Source organism: Parambassis ranga, chromosome 7 (genome assembly GCF_900634625.1).
Source record: "Parambassis ranga chromosome 7, fParRan2.1, whole genome shotgun sequence".
NCBI lineage: Eukaryota > Metazoa > Chordata > Actinopteri > Ambassidae > Parambassis > Parambassis ranga.
The window spans coordinates 14,066,582-14,087,479 of NC_041028.1; the positions used below are offsets into that span (position 1 = coordinate 14,066,582).

A 20,898-nucleotide genomic window follows, 5' to 3' on the forward strand; every position below is an offset into this window, starting at 1 on the left:
AAAACACTGAAGTCCAGCTCTGAAGAAAGGCAAAAAAACACACACACACACACACACAATAAGCTCCACATGGTGTGCTAATGAGCACACAGCAACTATCAACACATTCCTGCAGCATACTGTTGTCAACTTTACATATGCTGTTTTTCAAAACAGCTGTTTGCAGCCATACATTTTGCAAAATAGCAAAAAAAAAACTTGTCAAACTTACTCAACAAAACCCGAAGGGACTAATACTGCCTCTAAAAAGTCAAGTGTTGAACTTTAAGGAGCCTTTAAGGACTTTTGTGTCAAAGAGACTTGAACAACAATATTCACTGTTGTCCTCTGCTAGAAATGTCTATAAGCAATAAAACTCAACTTACCCATGCAAAAAACAAAAAAAAAACAAGAAATGCTAAGACACTCTCCAATTATCTGACAGGGCCAAGGGCACTTCCAGGAGATCCCTGCATCCTCTCCTCATTATTCTCCTGCGTCCCTGTCTTCACTAACATTTTTTTAGCAACTTCAAAGTTGGACAAACACCAAAGAAAGTGCTTTAAAAGGAGCGTACGGCAGTTTTTTTTTTTTTTCCTCTCCTGACCTCCAAGTGCTGTAAATGCTGAGTGAATTGAATATGAGCCCTCTCTGAAGTCATGCCAGGGGTAAGGTTTCTCCACCGTGCTGTACAGTACAGTAAGGCTCAGTAACATTTCTGTACTGTAGCTAAATCAATACATGGAGGTACATCATCAGACTATCATGGCACTGTCTGAGCAGCCTCGCGGAGGCAAAGGGGCGAGGCCGTTCCCCCGTTACCAGGGGTCACCTTAAGAAGATGTTTTACTAGTGGAGAGGCATGACCTCAACCCTTCCGAGTTCAGCGGTGCAAATGTGGTCAATGGCGGTACGGAGGAAAGATCAGACGGCGAGCGCACAAATACAAGATGACGAGTCAAAACGTCATCACGCTCTATGTGTACTGACCTTAAAGAAAAGCTTGTTATGTCATGGGATAAGTGACAAGAAGACGCACCTCATAGCTGCACATTAGAAACAACGCTACTGATTATACGATGAGTAAGTAATGCGGTACAAAGGTACAGAGGAAATCAATAGATCACGAGCTGTAAGCCACTTAGTCACTTACTTTAAAGCAATTAGGTGATGTCATCCATAGGGACAAGAAACATTTCTGTCTGTGACGTCAACAACAGGCACCGATGACAGGATGAAAAATCTCTTTTACCCAACTGTTTTTATTAGATTGGGACAATTTTAACGTTGTAACGAGGAAACAACAGCAGTGATAAAATTGATTTAGTGCCATTTTTATGAGCACAAAAATGATGTGATATCACTGGCCAGACAGAGACAGACCAAAATCTAGAGGCAGACAGAGACACGTGAAGAGAGAAGAACACAGTGAGGCACTGCCTGTGTGTGTGAGAGAGAGGGAGTGTCTATATAGCAAAGACACAAAGAGAGCAATGTGTAAATCTATCGCCCACTAATCGAAAACTCTCCTCTCGCGGTGAATCAGTTTTATGTTTTTGCACTCGGTGTGCGTGCACGCTTGTGTGTGACTCACCGGTGCCACGCGGATATGTAGACTATATGCTGTAGTCCAATCCGACACTTTTAATTATGTGCGAGTGAATATGGAAAAAGGTAAATTGTTCTGTCAAGCTGGGAAATGGGCTTTTTTGACGCTTGAGCTCTCATCGCTTGGCATTTCTATTATTCACCGAGGAGAGAAGGATGAAGAAAGGGAGGAGAGGACAAACAGGATGGAGACACACCCACCACCACTTCAGAATGTCATCGTCATTGGAAAGAATGCGTATGACAAGCTTTCACTTGGCAAAGAAATCCAAACAAATCCAGACTAGCCAAAAACATCAACTCCAATTTCCCTCTCACACAACACAACAGCAATGTTTAACTTTTAGTTAACTTTTAGTTAGAAGAAGGGACAAAGTACTAAAGCTGGTGAACTTTTATTGTTATTAAGCTGCTCCTTTAAGTCTAAACAGACCATAAACACATTATTGTCTCACGCAACAAACTAATCTTCATCAGCCAGACCAATCATTAGAATTGACTCTGTTAAAGAGATTTAAATTGACTCAAGTCTTCATCAATAAGCTGCAGAGCTTTGCTCACAAGGAAACCTTATACAAATCAACAGACCAGCAGATTATTTCAGATTTCTGGAGAATACAACCAAAAATGTATCGCTCCAACATGAAATCCTAATTCCTCTCCCCCTCATAAATTGTCTTTGGAATTGATTAGCTGTGTTCAAAAGACCACGTATACTATGAGGAAAGGTTATAATACACCTGAGAAAAGACCAGTGAGCCACTGTAAGTATATAAGGAAGTAAATAAATAAAGACCTTATGCTTATGCTGAAAAAAAAACAAAAACCACAAAAACCAAACTAACATCACCAAAATCTTTTCATCTTGATAGATCTGTAATGAGGAAAACAGGAAATAATGTAGGACCACTTTTGACTTTTAGGATGTGCTTTGTCTTGTGACTCTTTGCCCTCTGAGCCACACATTCCATCTTTTTTCAACATCCTTCAGTTGGCACAGAGTTGTGATGATGATGATGATGCCATGGCCTCCATGATGCTTTCAAGTGTTTGCTTTCAAGCACAAAAGTGCAACTCCAGAAAGAAAAAATAGAAAAAGAGGAGTCCATCACCTTTTTATTAATACACTTAACCACACTGATGCTCTTCAGTGTTAAAAAAAATAATAACCAGCGTGGAGTGAAACTGGATACAGTTTTTATTTTGGATACTTTGGATACTGCAGAAGTTTACACAGCTTGGCCGGCGACCTTTAACCATGATACATTATCTGGAGTCCAGACAGCCTCTGGCTAGGAAGACGTTCCTCATCAGCAGGCCAGAAAGGCTCTGCACACACACTGGTCTTTTACTGTCTGGAACACAAGTTCATGTTTTATTCTATTCTCTGCTGTCTGAAGCAACTACGAGGAGAGTAGTTACTCCACAAACTCACTCCATCTGAGAGAGACAGACGTGCAGACCCTGAAGAATATTGCAAATAGGAGGCAGGAAGAGTCACAGAGAGGAACAGAGCATATCCAGCAAACCAATTATATTTTCCCACCTTCTCAGCTCTCACCCACTCTCTCTCCCTGCTTCTCCGCTTCATTCTCTGACTGGACTGTGAATTTGGTCAGTGCTGAAGCTCTAGAAGTGAAAGGCCATTATCTCTGCGGAGAGATGGTCATTCCATCTTATTCTCTCTGTCAATTAATGGAATTTCGACTTTCACAGCAACAAACTCGTGTAGACAGAAAATATGCAATTTAAAACTAACATTTTCATCACAGCACTGGTCTCATAGAGAAGTAGCCAACACCTAAACGTGCATTTAAAAATAGACTTTTTGTCCAAAGAGAGAAGATCAATAGCACTCTGGGTGTGTACACTGAATATTAACTCAAGTATTAGCTAAGCTTTGCATACAGACTGCCAGACAGCCAGGGAGCCTGTGTGCAAAATAAAAAAAAACAACTTCCTACTTGCACTTGTAAAGGTCACAAATTAACACTTCCTGCACTCTTAGTGTTGCTGTGAGGTTGCCATGGCAACGAGCAGAAACTCCAGGAAGTCTAGGGACTTGGCTATTACATGCACAGTGAATGGTGCAGGAACCATTGTGTGATTTTCAAAGTGAATTTTAACAAGGAGCAACCCAGAACTGAGATGTTGAAGTCAATATTTTTTTACACTGCCTGGCCAAGTGGAAAACTTGGGCCATGATACATCTGTTATCTCATTCTCAAGAGTTTTTCAGCCAAAAACAGCCTGCAAAGGCATAGTGTCAACACTTTTAAAGGGTGAAGAAGTGGGATGCTGAATTCAGGAATGTAGATTCATTTAGCACCTTTTCACTTGATCTGGCACTCAGCCTCCAACAGGTAGGTTGGAGGTATATGCTCTGCTATGAGAGTAAATCTACAAGTAAAATAAATGTGTAAGGTTTTCTAAAAGCTCTGTATAGATGAAACAAACAAACACAGGCCAGGCTAGTTTCTCCTTGCTCCCTCCATTACATCATCCATCATCTGAACCCGCTTTGTCCTGCAGTGCAGGGTCACAGGGGGCTGGAGCCTATCCCAGCTATCTACAGGTCACCAGTCCATCACAGGGCCCTTGCTCCCTCTATTTGCTTGGCAAATTGGCTTAATATTTGATATAGGCATAAATCTCATTTATTTTTAGTTTTATTACTTAGATCTACAGTCATATTCTCCATCTACTCTCCAGGTTTTCTCCCTCTGTACGGTGCACTTTATTTCAAGCTACAGTTTGTAAAATGTATCAGCGTCACCTCCGATCATGTCAAAGAAGAAGCTCTGCGGCTTCTACGAGGGAGCGAAGCCTCCCTGCTGTCACTGCACTAACATGCACAGACATGTAGTGGACATATCAGTGCTCATCAAAAATAAAACACAGGCGTTAATAATTGAAAAAGACTTTCTGCGGGCAATAGCAGCTATCTTTAATGCAGGTGACGGGGATTAAAAGGGAAAATCTGCTAATGTTCTCAGCATGGACTTACTTCCTACTGCTGAGCAGCTGCTGGCTGAAACAGACACTAAAACAATATCATGGCTTATGTCTTACAGCTTTGATGACAGATTCGTGGTGTTTTTGTACTTATGTCTCCAAAAGCAAGGAGCTCTGTTGAGATATGACCTTATTCGTTTTAGATTTTGTGATGACCTGTCTGATTTAAAAGCTTTTATATATTTTTATTACATTTAATCTTGTTAATGTTGCAACTTGTCCAGTAAGTGTAACAATAAATCCATTTGGGAATTAAACTGCTTTATGAATCCACTCGATGCTCTGTGTGTTTCCAAAATCAGCACTGCGTGGGTGGACTCCTTAAAGTTGTGCTATTTATTTCAGTATCTCTTAACAGAAGTCAATTCCAGCTTCCTGGATCCATAATCGAAGGGCTTTATTTCCCCTTGTCACATCACTGCCGTCCATTTGTATCCGTTACACTCCACTTCCTCTCTGTGCTCATTCAGACACGTGGAAGTCAATTAAGTCTAATCGCTGGTAAATTACACAGCACTTACATAGCAGTTACTGTCTACATACTGGGGAAGCCTCGTTGAAGGTTATCACATCTAGGTCATTAATCGTTATGAGAGTCGTAGGTAGAAGATGAGGGAGAGCGCTTTGTTGTGTGTGTACTGTACTTTACTATGTATGAGGTAAGAATGAGATATGAGAGGCAGGTTGTGTGTTATTGTACACCTAGTGGAAGGACAGTATGGCGCCTCATTCTATATGGCATATTTTAATATTCATAACGTTAATTAACACTATAACTATAGATGTGTGTGTGTGATACTGCCTGAATCGTGACCTGTATGTATGCAATTAGCTTGATCGCTCGCTCCCCCAGTGTATGTTTTGAATAAATCATTCCTCTCTCTTCCTAACCTTCACTCTGTGAGGGGTGTTTGAGCACTCAGCAAGCACTGTGTTTATGAAAGTGTGTGTTAAAGTGTAAAAGATGCATCTAAGAGTGGACATAGAGATAAAAACACACATGTGCATGCTTTTGTAATTGATAGCAGACTGATACCAGCCTGGGGTACAAGACCCCCTCAAAGGACTCACCAGAAATTCCTACAAATTACATTTACACCTGCTTAACAGAATCTATCCTCTGTATGACTAACTAGTATAGTTAGAGTATAAAGCAAAATAAAAAGGGAAAAATATGTAATTTTTGCTAAAAACAAACGTGACATCAATCACTTTTGGGGGTTCATGGGTTTGTTTCTCCTACCTGTTTATCTGTCAGGGCGTACAAGTACTGGTGATCTGGGCTGAAGAGCAGATCTCTCAGGATGGGGCTCCCTTCGCTCACCCCCACATTCTCATACAGCAAGGCAGGCTGGGAAACGGAGTTGACAAGGATCTGGAAGAGGACAAAGGAAAAGTTTAGTTTAGAGTTACTCTATCAGGAATACAAACAGAGGTCACATAACTGGAACCAACTTATAATCTCTTATTATTTCAGTGCTCATGCTTTCTGCTGCTGAACTTAAATATCACAGACAATATATCATCTTTACAAGACAATCTACATCACAGGAATGGCATCAGGAGACACTTCTGATGAGCTACCCATGAGAGAAATCACTGTATGTCATATGTAATCTAACATTTCTTACATAAAAATATAAATATCAACATAACAAAACAGTGAGATTCATTTGTACTAATTTAAAATTTTTATTAAGTATTAAGTTCAGTTTCTGCTTATATTGTACTTGTTTGTTCTGGTGCCACTATCAAAGGTGAAACAATTATATACAACTAATTGATCTACTGACAAAACTACAGTGATATGTAGGTCACTTCTCCTGTAATTAAATCCTTCCTTGTAGGATCTTTCTTTTGTTCATCTGCTCAAACGTTTGTTTAGTTTTTTTTTTTTTATCCTCCTCCTTTCCGCGCTTCTTGGTCTCTACAGTCTGTGGTTATTATCTAACAAATCACTACCAGAGTTTCTTTAATCTTTCTCCCAACAGAAGGTTCATTAGCAGACAGGCAGTCATCACTGCATGCGCTTTTGTTGCTTAAGAGGAAGCGGCTTTAAAACTCGAGTGCTTTGTTAAATCAGCTTTTAGGAGTTACTCAGTGGGAGACAGAGAGCGGAAAACTGCACTAAGAGGTGTAAGAACAGCGCTGTGACTCAGAAAAGTTGAGACCTATGTCAGTTTTTATGACTTTCAAAAGTCTGTGTTTTCTTGTTGTTGTGTGTGTGTGTGTGAAAGATGTGTACCCCAGTTGTTACTGTCCAAAGGTCATTTGTTTTAGCTGTCCCCTGAGTCACTCCCACATGAACACACCAGCTGAAACTTTTATTGACGTCAAGTGAGTGTGACCTTTTGTCACTTTGTTTTTCTGGCTCTGATGATTTCACTCTGTCAACAACAGCACGGGAAAGTTCACACTAACACTCTGAAGCACAGACACACACAGACAGACACAGAAATCTTTATTTGAGCATTCTAAAACAGCTACATGCCCTGAGCTGCCATATCGCTTGTGATGAGTGAAGGACTGTGGCGGAACAGGCAGGGGGTAATAGGAGCAGGGAGCGTGCTCTGCCCTACAGCTCGGGGCAGAGGGCAGTTGGAGCGGGATTCAGGTCAGCTGGCACAGAGGGGACTCCCGACTGAAGCAGGTGACTGTAGATTCTCATCTAGTCTGCTAGCCTGCAGGTTTCTGCTCTCCTTCTGCGACCTCTGCACTCCAGAATTTAGTGAGTCCAAACACAGAAGGAAGCAGCTGCACTCACAGGGGGTGAGGAACTTTGATAGAGCCGGCAATCATTTAATGGCTTTACTAAGAGTCAACACTTAAACTTATAAAGTGCTGTTTCTGAAACAGACACATGCAATTAAGGATGTGACAGACAGATGCTGTTTTAGATAATCAGCAACCGATAGATACAGATACTCATGCAACCATCAGCACAATTCATGTTCTCTAGTCATGCTATACTCCTACAGGTCATTGGATTTACCAGGCTGGTGCCAAGACGGCGAGAGCATGAGCAAGCAGTGACCTACACAGTTAAGAAGGGAAGCTAACGAGAAAGTGCAGTTCCTCAAATAGCCACTTGAGGCCGAGTCAAAAAGTGAGTCAATCCCCTCAGACCTTCATGTTAAATCCAAAGCTACAGAAGAAGAACAACAGAGCCATCTGGGACTTTTTTATGCTTCCATTTTGTCCGGTTCCTCCACTCTGAAACTTATTAACAAAAAGCTCAGACGATAAGATGAAAGCTCTGTCTACCTGTTTTTAAAAGGCGCTTATTATATATGCTTTCATCACGGCTCCCAGGACGATTATTAGACTAAAAACTTACTGCTTTGATGTTACTGACAGCTTATGAGTCATTAAAACAGCCTGTTTTTTTCACTGATTAGTTTACCTCTTTGCAGCAAGACAATTATACCTATTTTTTTCTTGCTCAGCAGTGCCGCTCTCCGATGAGCGCACTGAACATTAATTGCTGCTATTTGCATTCTAATTATCCACCAATCAATTAGTATTAAAACACATAAAAAAAACGGAATAAAATAACATGTCAGTGCAGTCACGAGATGATAAAGAGCAGGGATCCTCCACAGCTCCGTTTATATTCCATGCATGCAGTCAATGCTCTTTTCCAAGGTGATATACATTGAAGAAGCAGGAACAGCTGTCTTGGTTAAGGACAAAAAAAGAGAGACATTCATCATGTCTCCAACTTTTCCAGTGAAGGACTGTCTCTTTAGGCAACCTTGGGTTATGCAACTCCACAGATGTGCCTCTGTGCCGAAAGTTGGGATCAGAATAGAAGTTAAAGGTGACTTTTTCTGATGAGTTTGCGGCCCACGCTTCCAACTTTTTCCCCCTTCTTCACCACCCTGTGTGTCCCCCCCTCTCTCAGACCTCTCTGTCTCCTCTACCCTCCTGGGATTAGGCTCATTACGAAAGCAACGCTGATATTACCAAGGACGTTGTAACCCTTACACACAGACCGAAGTCCAAAAATGCAAACGGAAGTACACACACACACACACACATACACACTGATGGTTAAAGACGAAAAGACATACACATCAACAAACACCGGCAGGGCCTTTAAGACCACTTCTGAACAGATTGAAGCATTTGTGAAGACAGCATTGACAACATCGTTTACACTGATGGGGCACAACTCTTCATTGTGTCTGTGTTAAAGAAACACTGGTAGTTTTAGCTCTATATTTGGTCTCTACCCACTCTGCAAATATGACTCTTCAGCTTCTACATTCTCTGCTATGTTTACCAGTAATTTGCAACTGATTGGCTGATTCTAACTGACAACAGGTGCCTGTTATGGACAAAAATCATCAGTAAAATCTCTTGTACGTTGTTTTAGCTCACAATCTGATTACATCTGTGACATCAGCAGCATAACTAACCAATCACAACAGAGAAAGAAAACACAACACTGTTAATAATAAGCACTTGCTAGTATGCTGGATTGCTTTGTAGCACAGATGGAGATGCAATCATGGACCAGTGTAGGTTTGGGATGGTGATGGAAACAGATAAGGTGGGCGGGTGATGCGGTAGAGGGATGCTTGGTGTGTGTAAGTGTGTGTGCGCAAGTGTGTCAGGAGAGTGCAGAGGAGGACGAGGTAATAAAAGTGAACAAAGGGGAGTAATGAGGTTTGGCTGGAGTACTGCAGTGATTAATACCATGCTGGGTTCAAACACTGGTCACACCTTTGGGGTCAGGTTAGTCTGGGAGAACACAGCCACATGCTTTTTTCTGAACCATCAACCACCGTTAAAGCTTCCTTCACCTTCACCCCCCCTCTCTTCCTTTTTCTACTTTCTTTGACAAAAACTTTTTTCGGTGTATGTGTGTGTGTGTGTGTGTGTGTGTGTGTGTGTCTTCACGCAGGCACAGCAATGCCCTGTCCAACCTTAGCTGTTAAACATCAAGTTAATTACAAAAAGGGGAAAAGGAAGAGGGAAGAGGAGGAGGAAAGGATGCAATGAAAGGGCAACAGGAACAACTTGTTAACCCTGTTAGCATTTCTCACAGAAACCAATGTTACAAATGTCCGGCGAGGGCAAGTAATGAACCAGTGTCCTAATTGTTCAAGTAGCTCTTTGATGATGGAGGGAACAGAGGGAGGGGAAAAAGGCATTTCCTTAATGAAATCTACAGTGCAGTGTGTGTCAGAGTGAGTGTGTACCAGGGTGTGTTAACAGCCCCTCACTGTATTCATGATCCCTAATGAAATTGATTTCGGTCTCATCTGGTGAAAGGACTTTCTGCACACAGACACACACACGTACAGACACACAACTACAGAGTGCTAATAACTCTGACGGCAGGGTTCCATTTCCAAAAGGAATTTCAATTTAATATCAGTTAGAAAAAAAGGGGGTGAGTAAATATTATATATGCAACAAGTCACATGTTCCAAATAAAGCTGAGTGAGCCCGAGTGTGGTGGTGGTGGTGGGGTGGGATTTATAAAGGTAGTCGCCTCAGTCAATGTGAGATTGTGTGTCTGACCCTGACTGGAGGGCATCCAAAGTATCACAGCACACCTGCTGACTACACAGTCTGCATCTCTGTCTCTGCCTCGCTCTCTCTCTCTCTCTCTCTCACACACACACACACACACACACACACACTTTGGTATATCCACATCAGCGAGACAGGCTACTTGGAGTGAAATTAATCATCGTTCTTTTGTCGCACCGCTACTCTCACAACAGGAGGCCAGCCCCAGGTGACACACACACACATGCGCACACACACAAAGAGTGACAGGCAGGCAGCTGGTCGGTGACAGCGCGCCACTGTAAAACTGTTTAGCTAACAGCTAATATTAGTTGGTTCTGGTTAAACAAGAACAACAGTGCCAAGGTGTGGTGGAGTTAAATACACACAATATAAATGTTATCTTACTACCATACTCAAAATGCCTAATAACACCACCCTGGGATGTGGGCTGGTGCATCCTCTAAGTGGATCAGTAATGTATCTCATTGCCAGCAGGGGGAGACAATAGAGCTAAACAGCAGCTTTAAATTGTTCAGACTGTGTTGTTACTATTGCATAAAGGCCTTGACAGACAGATGAGCTTCTATTACAATATAAAAGACCTATTTCTTTATTCCTTAGTAAATCTGACTTACACCACCATTACATTTCAATTGCACATGATAACTGTGTGTTTAGTGACAACAAGGAACCAAACAGGATGTAAACAAACCAGGAGCTTAGAAACCACTCTATAAAAATACATTGCACATAAAGCAAGATAGGGATCAAGTCTTTAATATGTAGTGCATGTCTACAGGTAATTAACCTTTTTTTGTTGTTGTTTGGCTATACCGTTACAAAGTGCTAATGTTTACATTTCAGTCTTTTAATTAATTTGGTGGCTAAAGTGTTGCTACTAAAAGTAAAACCCAAGATTTAAAAAACAAATCTAAAAGTGAATCATGCAACAACTTAGATAATTAGCAGTGATTTGGAGCAGCTGACACATTAGTCCTCCACTGGCACTTGTTTTGAGCAGCAGTGTAGCATTTTCACTTTCAACTGTCTCTGCTTGCCAGGATTTGACAGGGGTGGCTAAAGGAAGTAAGAGCAATTAGATACTCTCGCACTGAAAAATTCTCATAGGTATAACTTGACAACAGCTTGAATTATACTGATTTTATTTTTCAACCTCGGACCAGTGGTGGCTTTATTAGCACTATTAGTACTGCGAAGACTGTGTCTGTGAAAGTGCACGTCGACAGAAGCGTCAAAATGTCACGTTTTTTCCCTTTGACTTACATCCCTGTTGGGGAGTATGACACTTAATAACCAGAAGACGCTAACAGAAGACGTCTCTTTTTGTATTCAAGTCACACAGATAGGCACACATGCACATAGGCGCATACAGCTCTCTTCACCAAAGCCTCATCTTTGCCCTTCCTGTCAGACCTGGCTGGCATCTTCATATGTGAGTAGTGCTAGTGTAAGTCCTCTTTAATCTTTCACAAGCCTGATGGACCTGAGTTTTCCCCTCAGTGCCGTTCTTACAAACTTTCTTCCAGAACACACACACACACACACACATGCACGGCTTGCCTCCCCCTGCCTGCTCCTATCATAACCACGAGCTGTAAAAAGCCCCTGGAACAATCACTTGTTCTCATTTTGGCTTCTTAGCTCATCATTGTTTACTTCCCTATTTCCGCTCCCTTGTCTTCATCTCGCTGTCTTTCTTAGACATATGAAGAATCATTTTATTACCCTCAATCCCACCCGCTTCATCTGATATTAAGACTACAGAAATGAAAAATTCTGCTTGTGGGGGTCCATAAAAGAACTCTTAATTCAGTAACAAGTGTCATTATAATGAAACAAAATGGAATAATACGAATCACTCAACTCGTATGAAAAGAACTGACAACTTATTCACTTACAAATGTGGAAATGAGTTGATTTGCATTGAAATGGAGTGGAATCACCTCACCCCTTGGCACTTTCACATGACATTAAATGACTTGTTAGGGGAGTTTTTGAGAGGTTTCTCTTCCCTGCTCGCCTTCAGCCCCGCCGTGCCATGCCACCCCTGAGAACGCTTCTGACATAACTAGGTCTGGCTGTGCGCTAAAGCAGCAGCTCCCCATTCTACCCCGAGGCAGATTCTGCAGGCTGAAGTCAATGTGAGGCTAATGACATCCAGGCGCTTCTGCAGAAAGTCTTGTAGTGGTGTGGCTGCCAGTTTGAAGCTCTTCACTAACAAGGGGAATGTGGGAAAAAGGTTGACTGTCTATATGAGGAGAAGATCTATATTTTTTTAAATCATTATGTTTAAACCTGTAAAAAAATATGTAAGATATGAGACATATAATTTGATGTATGCACCGGAATTGAAAGCTTTCAAGGGGATATGGTCAGCGGGGACCATCTAGAAACCGAGTTACTGAGAGCAAAATAGTGATTGGTGAAGCCTCTGTACAAATTGCTCTCTGATGCTAACACATATAGGTTGTAGCTGGTCACTTCAACCCTGAAGGAGCTTGTGTGTATCTTACAAGGCTTTCAGATTCCAAAGGTAACCTGGATAAGATGACCATGACCAGGATGAGCATGTGAACAGTGGGCAAGCAATTTCTGTGATTTAGTCAGTACACAGAGCAACTCTTCTTTTACTGTATACTGTCATACAGAAAAAATAAATAATTGAAATCACCAACACTGTACATACATTTGGGGTTTCCCTGTGCAGCTCATGAGACAATGTCAAGGTGAAACAGAGATCGGGTTGATGGAGGGAGAATGATCAGGGAGGAGGAAGCATTCCTGCACCCAAATATAACTGCTAGGCCCTGAGCTATTGTTTTCACACTCCCCACCATAATAGTTTTATCTTGACAGCTCTGAGACAAGGACAAGTGAGGACAAATCTTCATCTCTGCGGCTCCATCGCTGTTGTGTGTTTGTGAGTCTGTATTTGCATCTACACAGCGTTTCACTTCTATCGCAGTATCTGATTTGGCCCCGTCGTTCTTCTCACTTGCTCCTCAGAGCTTTGGAAACAATTGCATTTCTCTTTTGCTTCCCCCTGCCTTCTCTCTATCCATCTGTCCCTCTCTTATCCCACTCTCTCTTCAAGTTGTCACACTCTCTCTCTCTCTCTCTCATTTTTGCCCCCCCCCCCCCCTTGATGTACCAGCTCAGCTGACACACATGAGCAGCCAAGCAGAACACACTTGTGTATAGCGCAGCCTAGCAGCGTGTGTAGGTGTGAGTGCGTGCATGTGTGTGTTTTGCCCTGCAGTGAGTGGTGAAACTACTGCTAAACTAGATCAATTTGTCAAGACCAGAGAGGTGTGGGCCTCGAGGACCATTGTAGCGCTGTCTTCCAGGTAAACAGAGTAGTATGGATTTAAAAGAAAAGAACTTCAAGGATAAAATTCCAATAAATGCTACATCTACACAAACACGCACACATACGCACAATTCAGCTCCATCTGATCAGCCTGACTGGAGCAAACACCGGGAGGAAGAGATATTTCATCACTGCCACTCCTTCAGTGTGGGTGTATATGTTGACTTTGACAAAGTGTGGTCAAGACCTCAGCGATGACTGAACATTTTATGTGTATTAGTGCGTGTGTGTGTGTGTGTATACAAAAAAGCCCACCCCACCCAGAGAAGACGACAACTCATTATTAAAAGGGGAGTGCGTATAAATTATCAGCTGCTGGCCCCAATGAACTAAATAAAGAAAACAATGTCACGGTGCGGTCACAGGGTGAACGTGTACTGAAGAAATGATAAATGTCTCCCTCTTTCTTTCTCTTTGCTCTCCTCCTCTGGCCTGTTGCCACGGCGATTAATTCTGGGATGCACAGAGAGAGAGTGAGAGAGAGAGAGATGAGAGTGACACATTTTGGACAGCCTTTGCTTCAAAGGCCAGAAGCTTATCGCAGCTACACACACACAACCATGCCACTGCTTCAAACACACACACGCACACACATCTATAAACAACCACACCCAAAGTTCCAGGTGAGCCTCGGTAAACAGCGAGTGATCGGCCTCCAGAATGATGCGTGCCTGAGTTGCATGCTTATTTTCATATTTATTTTTTGCTCTGCTTTGTTTATGAAGTGACAGTACTTTAAGGAAAAGCAATTACAGGGAGAGGAGAAGCTTAAATTATTAATTTGTGCTGATAAGATAGTAAGAAATGCAAAAAGCTATGCACAAAAACAAATGTGCTTTCATTCTGCCAGAGTGAGTCAGAGTAACTGGGGACAGTGAATTGTCAAACTTTCTTTAGCTGTACTTGAATAAAACAGCAGCTTTGGGAAACCAGCAGTGACGTGCAGCTCACCAGTGATCCCATGATGTCACTGGGAAATTGGGTATTAATGGCAAAAGGAGAGGAGATAGACAATCATTGACATTATCTTATACATTATAACAATTATAGTAGCAGTTTATAAAGACAGTATCTAACCATACAGCTATGATGAGCGGCATTACCGTGTCCTCCAGTATACGAATATGAATAATTTAAGTCAAGACCAGCTCAATATTCTCATGATTAGAAATATTCTGCGTCCCTAGGACATACTGGGTTTCCACACATAGTTCTTTACAAGTTAGGGCTGAATTAGTTATGGTATCACTTTAGGACCATACCTGTCAGAGTTATGCTACAAACCTGTATGGGCCCTTCAAACTTGTACAACTGAATTAAATCTAAAGCTACTAGTCAAGAGGAATAAGTAATATAAAGATTTACTGCATCTTGTGGTTATTATTATACAATTCATTGATAAATTGCCTCCATTATTGTTGCCTGACTGCCTCTGTAGTCGACAAATAATGTTAGAGGTTTCTGGAAAGATTCAGCATTGCTCTTCACAGCAACAGAGGAAAACCTGACCTGATTTTTGTTGCCCCTAAAATGTTTCCTGCTAAAAAAGCATCTATAGCATTTACAGATACCTTGCTTAAAATAGCAAAAGGAAAACAGGTTAATAGGCTACTGTTGAGTGAGTCGGCTAAGATATGGAACAAATGTCACTATTATGAATAAACTGGCCAATCTTTGTTTAACATTAATCAGGGGATTCAAAGAAAAGCAGCTCATTAATTAAAGGCTAGCATGTGATGTTTGAGGTGGCCAGCGTCTGGCACAGCTGCTGCCGTTGTACTATTCTCGTTTTCCTTGCCTTCCCTGCTTTCTTGCATTGGGAGCACAGAGAGAGGGAGAGAAGTGGACAGTCAGATTAATGGCCTCGGCCTCTAACACACTCTGTCTTCCTCTTTATGTCTATCTGCTGCTGTGTAAGAGCCTCACAACTGCACTGGGATCAGACACACAGGGAGAGTCCTGGCATGGAAGAGCGGAGCTCATATTTTTGGACTGTCTGTTCTCCTGCTGTTCTGTCATTGATCTCCACTTTTGCATATTTGTTGCAGCTGTTGACACGCAAAGTCACTTCCTTTATCAAAGAAGTAAGACTGCTGAAGGAGCTTTACTAGTAGCACAGGTGGTAAATAACCACAAATGTGCATGTAGTTGCTGGTACATGCAACGCCTCTCCGACGTCTGTGCATCTGTCTGTACTCGTGTCTGCTTCTCTGTGCGCAAGTCGCCCTGCTCGGATCTGTAATTACAAAGGAAAGACGATAAGCCACTTTTTTTGCTCTCCTGTGGGAGCTCACAGCTAATTATAGAGCCAGCGGTGCTTCAAATTGCCATTTAAAACAGCCATACGGTGGGAGACAATAACACACTCCCCTGGTGGTGTCTGCATGGAGGTAGCTCAGTAGAAGAGATAGCAGTAGTGGAAAGAAAAAAAAGTACCCTGCAGCCCTGTTGGGGGAAAATGAGTGATTCCCTGAACAGGGTGCCATATTTTAGCAGCTAAAATGTCAGTGATTTTTTTATAGTGAGTAGACAGCTGCAGAGACAGATTAAGAAGAGCGATTCAGGCAGATGTGAGGGATCAATGGGTGGGATAAGTCCTTAAGTCAACACTACTGACCAGGTTTTTATCATTTTTGCAGTCTTGCTTTTATTTATTCTCTTTTTACATTTAAGAAGTTAAAGAAGAAGACTGAGAGTTAGGATGAAAAAGATGGAGAGATAAAGCAGACAGAAAGAGTGGCGAAGGCTAGAGACTGGACAAGCTGTGATTTTGTGGCCTGTGGTGGAATTTGCTTTGAGGGAGAGATCACTGCCAATACAGAGAGACAGACAGACAGACAGATGCAGATGAATAGAATGTGCTCTCTCTGCCTGTAGCCGTCGTCACACACACAAGAATCCCATCAGAAGATTAAAAAACACAACTCTTAACACAAATTCAGAGACATGTATTCATTAATATATAGGATCATGTATGCACAGTCCGTGCACATACACACACACACATAGCTGCAGGTGGTTGTGCGGAAAGAAAAAATGCAAGACCACTAAAGAGTCATCACTCAACTCCATTATGAACACTATTACAAGTATGACTGTGCATCTGTGTGAGGACCAGCCAGGCTGAGTGGAAATGTGTGTGTGTGTGTGTGTACCTTATATTAGTGTGTTTTCTGACAACACTCCCCAGGGTTTACATGGCTGTAACTCATGTGTCAATTAATTACCAGCATGTGTGCATGTGCCTGTGTGTGTGAGATAGGGTTACAGTCCATCAGTGTAATGAGTGTAAAAAGAGCTGTAACCAGACACTAGTACTATCTGTAACTAACACCAGGTTAGATCCAGGCAGATATCATACTAGATCTGTTTTCTGAGTACATGTTTACAGGCACTGCTACAAACAAAGCATTATGGGAGATGAACACACATGAATGCTAACAAAAAAGCATGTGTTTGTAGACTTACAAGATTACACAATTTCAAGCATCCAAGCACATTCGTTCTTGAGCTTTAAGTTGAGATTCGGATACACAATATTCAATTTTGAATAACATCACACCTCTTCTATACTGAAATTAACTCATTAGCTTTGGTATATGGTCAGAAACATAACAATATAATTATGTCAACATAACTCTAATTGGCCAACGGGTGATATTCAGACATGTGTGAGCACTGACAGGTACCAGGCTCACAAAAACCTGTAGGTCATATATTTTCAATGTGTGACTTCTTGTAGGTCTTTGTACTAGGTGGTACCCAGGCTAACAAAAAAAAGTCAAACTTTTACTATGAAACCAAAATATTTTCCACTGTGGACCAACATCCACATTTTTTATGTGGGACTAAGCTGCACACAGACACAGAGCTTTTCCCATGACTGGTAATCTCGTTACAGTGCCAGGCGGCAACATGTATACACACACACACACACTTCAGACTGACCTTTCTTACCTCATGCCCACGTGTTTCAAAGCTTCTACTTATGCTATTAAATTCACTTACAGCTCTAGTTGATACTGTGTTTAAAGGTTTTACGGTACAAGACGACAAACGGGAGGGCAGACACAACAAAGGGTCTCTGGAGAGTAAACCATACTAAACCTAAAATAGCGTTTTTTTTACGAGTGCAGAATGGTGTTTACCAACCTTTAACAACCTCTCTGTGATGATAAAAGTCTTTACGATGCAAATTCACAGCGAGCAGCGTCAAACTTATTGTAGAATCTGTTTAAGGGCCAAATATAAATCAATGCTTTTGAGCAAATGCAATTGATTTTTGTTTATAATACAGATTACACCTTGAGGTTTATTCACCTTTTTATTTACCACAGCCCTGCTGCAGATAATGCCTGGCTGTAAAATGCATTGAACCACATGGCCGGAGGCTCCTGTATGGAAGGTTTCATCCTTCCTATTATTGCTCCAACTGTATTTATGGATATAGAGTTCGGCTCAATCCGCAGCCGGTGGTAAAGCTTTCCACAAAACAGCCACCCACCCGGCCATGCGCACACTCTTGGTTTAAAACCAAACACACCCCCTGGCGTAGATTTGAATGTGATTCCCAACGTAAGCAAATGCAGGATGTTTCATATCTTGCCTGACAAATTTCTCTTTACCTTTCTGTCATCACTTCCTCCTTTGCTTCTCCCTAATGGCAATCTGTCACTCTGTTTATTTATCCCAGGTTAAAGCATCCCTACATCTGGATTTATTTTAGATGGAAAAGAAATAAAATAACCGAGGTTATGACTGGCAGAAGAAGAAGTAATGACGGTAGCTGAGAGTAGAAGTGTGAGGTGTGTGTGTGTGAATGAGAGTTTGCAGCATCTTCTGCCAATCAGCCAATCAGTGGAATATATTTCTAGCCACCAATTATAGAGGTGGCGACAGCACCAATTTGATCTTCCATTATGTACTAATGAGATCTGGATGAATAAATGGATGATGGGAGAGGAGGCTCAGGGGGAGGAGGAGGAGGGGTTTAAAGGAACATTCCACTAAAAATAACTGAAGATCTGAATTAATGAGTCTGTTTTCTCAATACCTTTGCATAATTAAAATGCATTCTTCATCACAGAGCTTCAACATGTTCTAGGTCACCTGGTCCAGGTCCTGGTCCATAGCATGATTTAAGGGCCACGGCTGCAATAAAATGTTGTGTTTTCACTGGATCAGATATTTAGTTGTAAAATAATTTTATAGCAACATCTGCTCTATGACCATCTCCATCTCTAAGCAGTTGTGCAGTATGACTCCAAAGGAGTGAATAAAGACAAGTGTATAAAGTGTATTTTGATATTCTCCTCAGGCTGCTCTTTGCAACCTTCCACCACCTACACCATGACGGAGCCAGACAGGACGCTGTCTGCACCTCACCCGCTGACAGAGCACTATCCCCGGGCTGATCCCCCGTCAAACTCTTCCCCAAACCTCCAACTCTCGCAGCTCAGGGTTGTGAAAAAAAAGGGTAGTCGTTCAAACATCGGCATAGACATAGAATGGACAACATCATCAATTGAATGTGACATAAAGGGCGAGTGAGCGAGACCAGATGATGATGTCAACACAGCAATGGATCACTGAGGGCTGTGTAATGACTTCTGGCGTCTCTTGGAGTGTTTAACACCAATGACTATGAAGTTTATCACTCTTTTCAAATGTGGATGGTTTGTACATGCACATGGTTGATATGTGATGTGTGTGTATGGTTAAGCTTGGGAGGAATGTGGGTATGAGTTGATTCCCTTTTTATATATTTTTTTATTTCTTTTGCTGTGGGTGGGCCCTGCTGTGTGTTGTGCCAGGCAGTAAAAGGCAGCAATCCCACTTGGAGGGCTCTAATCCCTCCGTCCTTCATACAGTATATTTCTTCTTCACAAAGTCTTTCATTTTTGTCTGTTTTGTTTTCTGACCACATGGCTACAAAGAAAAAAAAGAAACAATGAAAGGAATGAAAGCAAAGAAGAATTTGGAGGGAAGTTTTACCCTACAGAGACAGGAAGTTCAGCGCCAGTGGAGACGAAAGGAGAGACAGAGGGAGGGCAGAAGACAGAGCGAGAAGAGATGGAAATGGTCCAGTGGAAAGCATGATGTCATGATTGGTGAGGTGCGACCATCCTGTAGTCACATTGGCACCACATGGACGCCAATGGAAAGCACACACACACACACACACACACGTCTGTGTCTCTAACTGATCACAGCTGCTGCAGGAAACAATGCAGCCATTGTTGCTCACAACCTCAACGAATGTGTGCACACACACACACACACACACACACATGCACAGCAGAGCAGATCAGCAATGAAACATTCTGATGCTTCAAGTCCAAAGGTGGATGACAAAATCTTCAAAAGTTCTTCAGAATCACCATAGGTACATAAAAAGATTGTATATTTTTAAAAAATCCCTGAATGTGGCTGTCTGTGACAGATTAAAGAAAAGCCTTGAGTAAAGTTTCAGTGTATTCTTTCCTTTCTATTAATAGAAAAAGAGACACATGGAGATTAAATCCAAAACTGGCAGCTCTGAGGATGTTTCTCAGCCTCACAAAAGTCCTACATAAACACCAACACACAAAAAAACCTATCTGGGTGGGGATGCTAAAAACAAGCTAAAAACAGACTGAAGAGCGACAAGTTAACTCATTAGAGATCGATTACAGAAGGAGCATACAAAGAATAACACATCTTAAAGCTGCAGAAATAAAGACTTGTGTCAACTTGTATTAAGTGGTGTTTGCGTACAGTGAAGGAAAATTGTATTTCACAACAAGCTAAAGTTAGATTTTAGAATCCGACAGTATTACACATGACTCCCTGCTGCTGTGGTTTCTAGTTATTTGTCTTTCCTGGCAGAACAGTGGATTGGCTTTGCAGGTGTTTCTGCCTTTGTATGTATATCGTATGTATATTAACAGAAATATGTGTGCATGATAGAACACTGATCATGATAGAAGGCTAGGAATAGCAACCTTTTCTAGATTTTTTTGTTCTTGTTGCTACTTAAAAGCACTAATTTTTAATGAATTAAATAAAATGCAACAACAGACCTGCATTGAATTTGCATCAAATTTACTTCTGTGCTAAAAGCACATTCTTAATTCTTAATATGTTGTGTCAATTAGTGGCTTATTTTGGCTGTAAAGGGTAAAGGACAAATTGCAATCAGGAATTTCCATTACATTTGCCTTTCATTAAAGCCCTTATCATTTGTTTTATTCCATTAAAATTACCTGTTTTAATAGAACTGAGCCCTGCATCAATTAGATGCTACTTAGTTTGACACACGCTGTGAAGTTACATTATGAAGATTGATGCTGGCCTAAAAAAAAAAGTTGGGTAAACTCTGCTCTGCCAACTGAAAGGTG

At 41.6% G+C, this 20,898-nt stretch overlaps 1 protein-coding gene across 1 annotated transcript in view; it reads right to left on the reverse strand.

Moving 5' to 3' along the window:
• Positions 1 to 20,898, reverse strand: part of plxna1a (plexin A1a) — a 194,522-nt gene that overhangs the window by 93,569 nt on the left and 80,055 nt on the right. Inside the window, exon 4 of the mRNA XM_028409537.1 lies at positions 5,846 to 5,977. Coding sequence (XP_028265338.1) covers positions 5,846 to 5,977 — 132 coding nt within the window. The remainder of the gene's footprint in view (positions 1 to 5,845; positions 5,978 to 20,898) is intronic.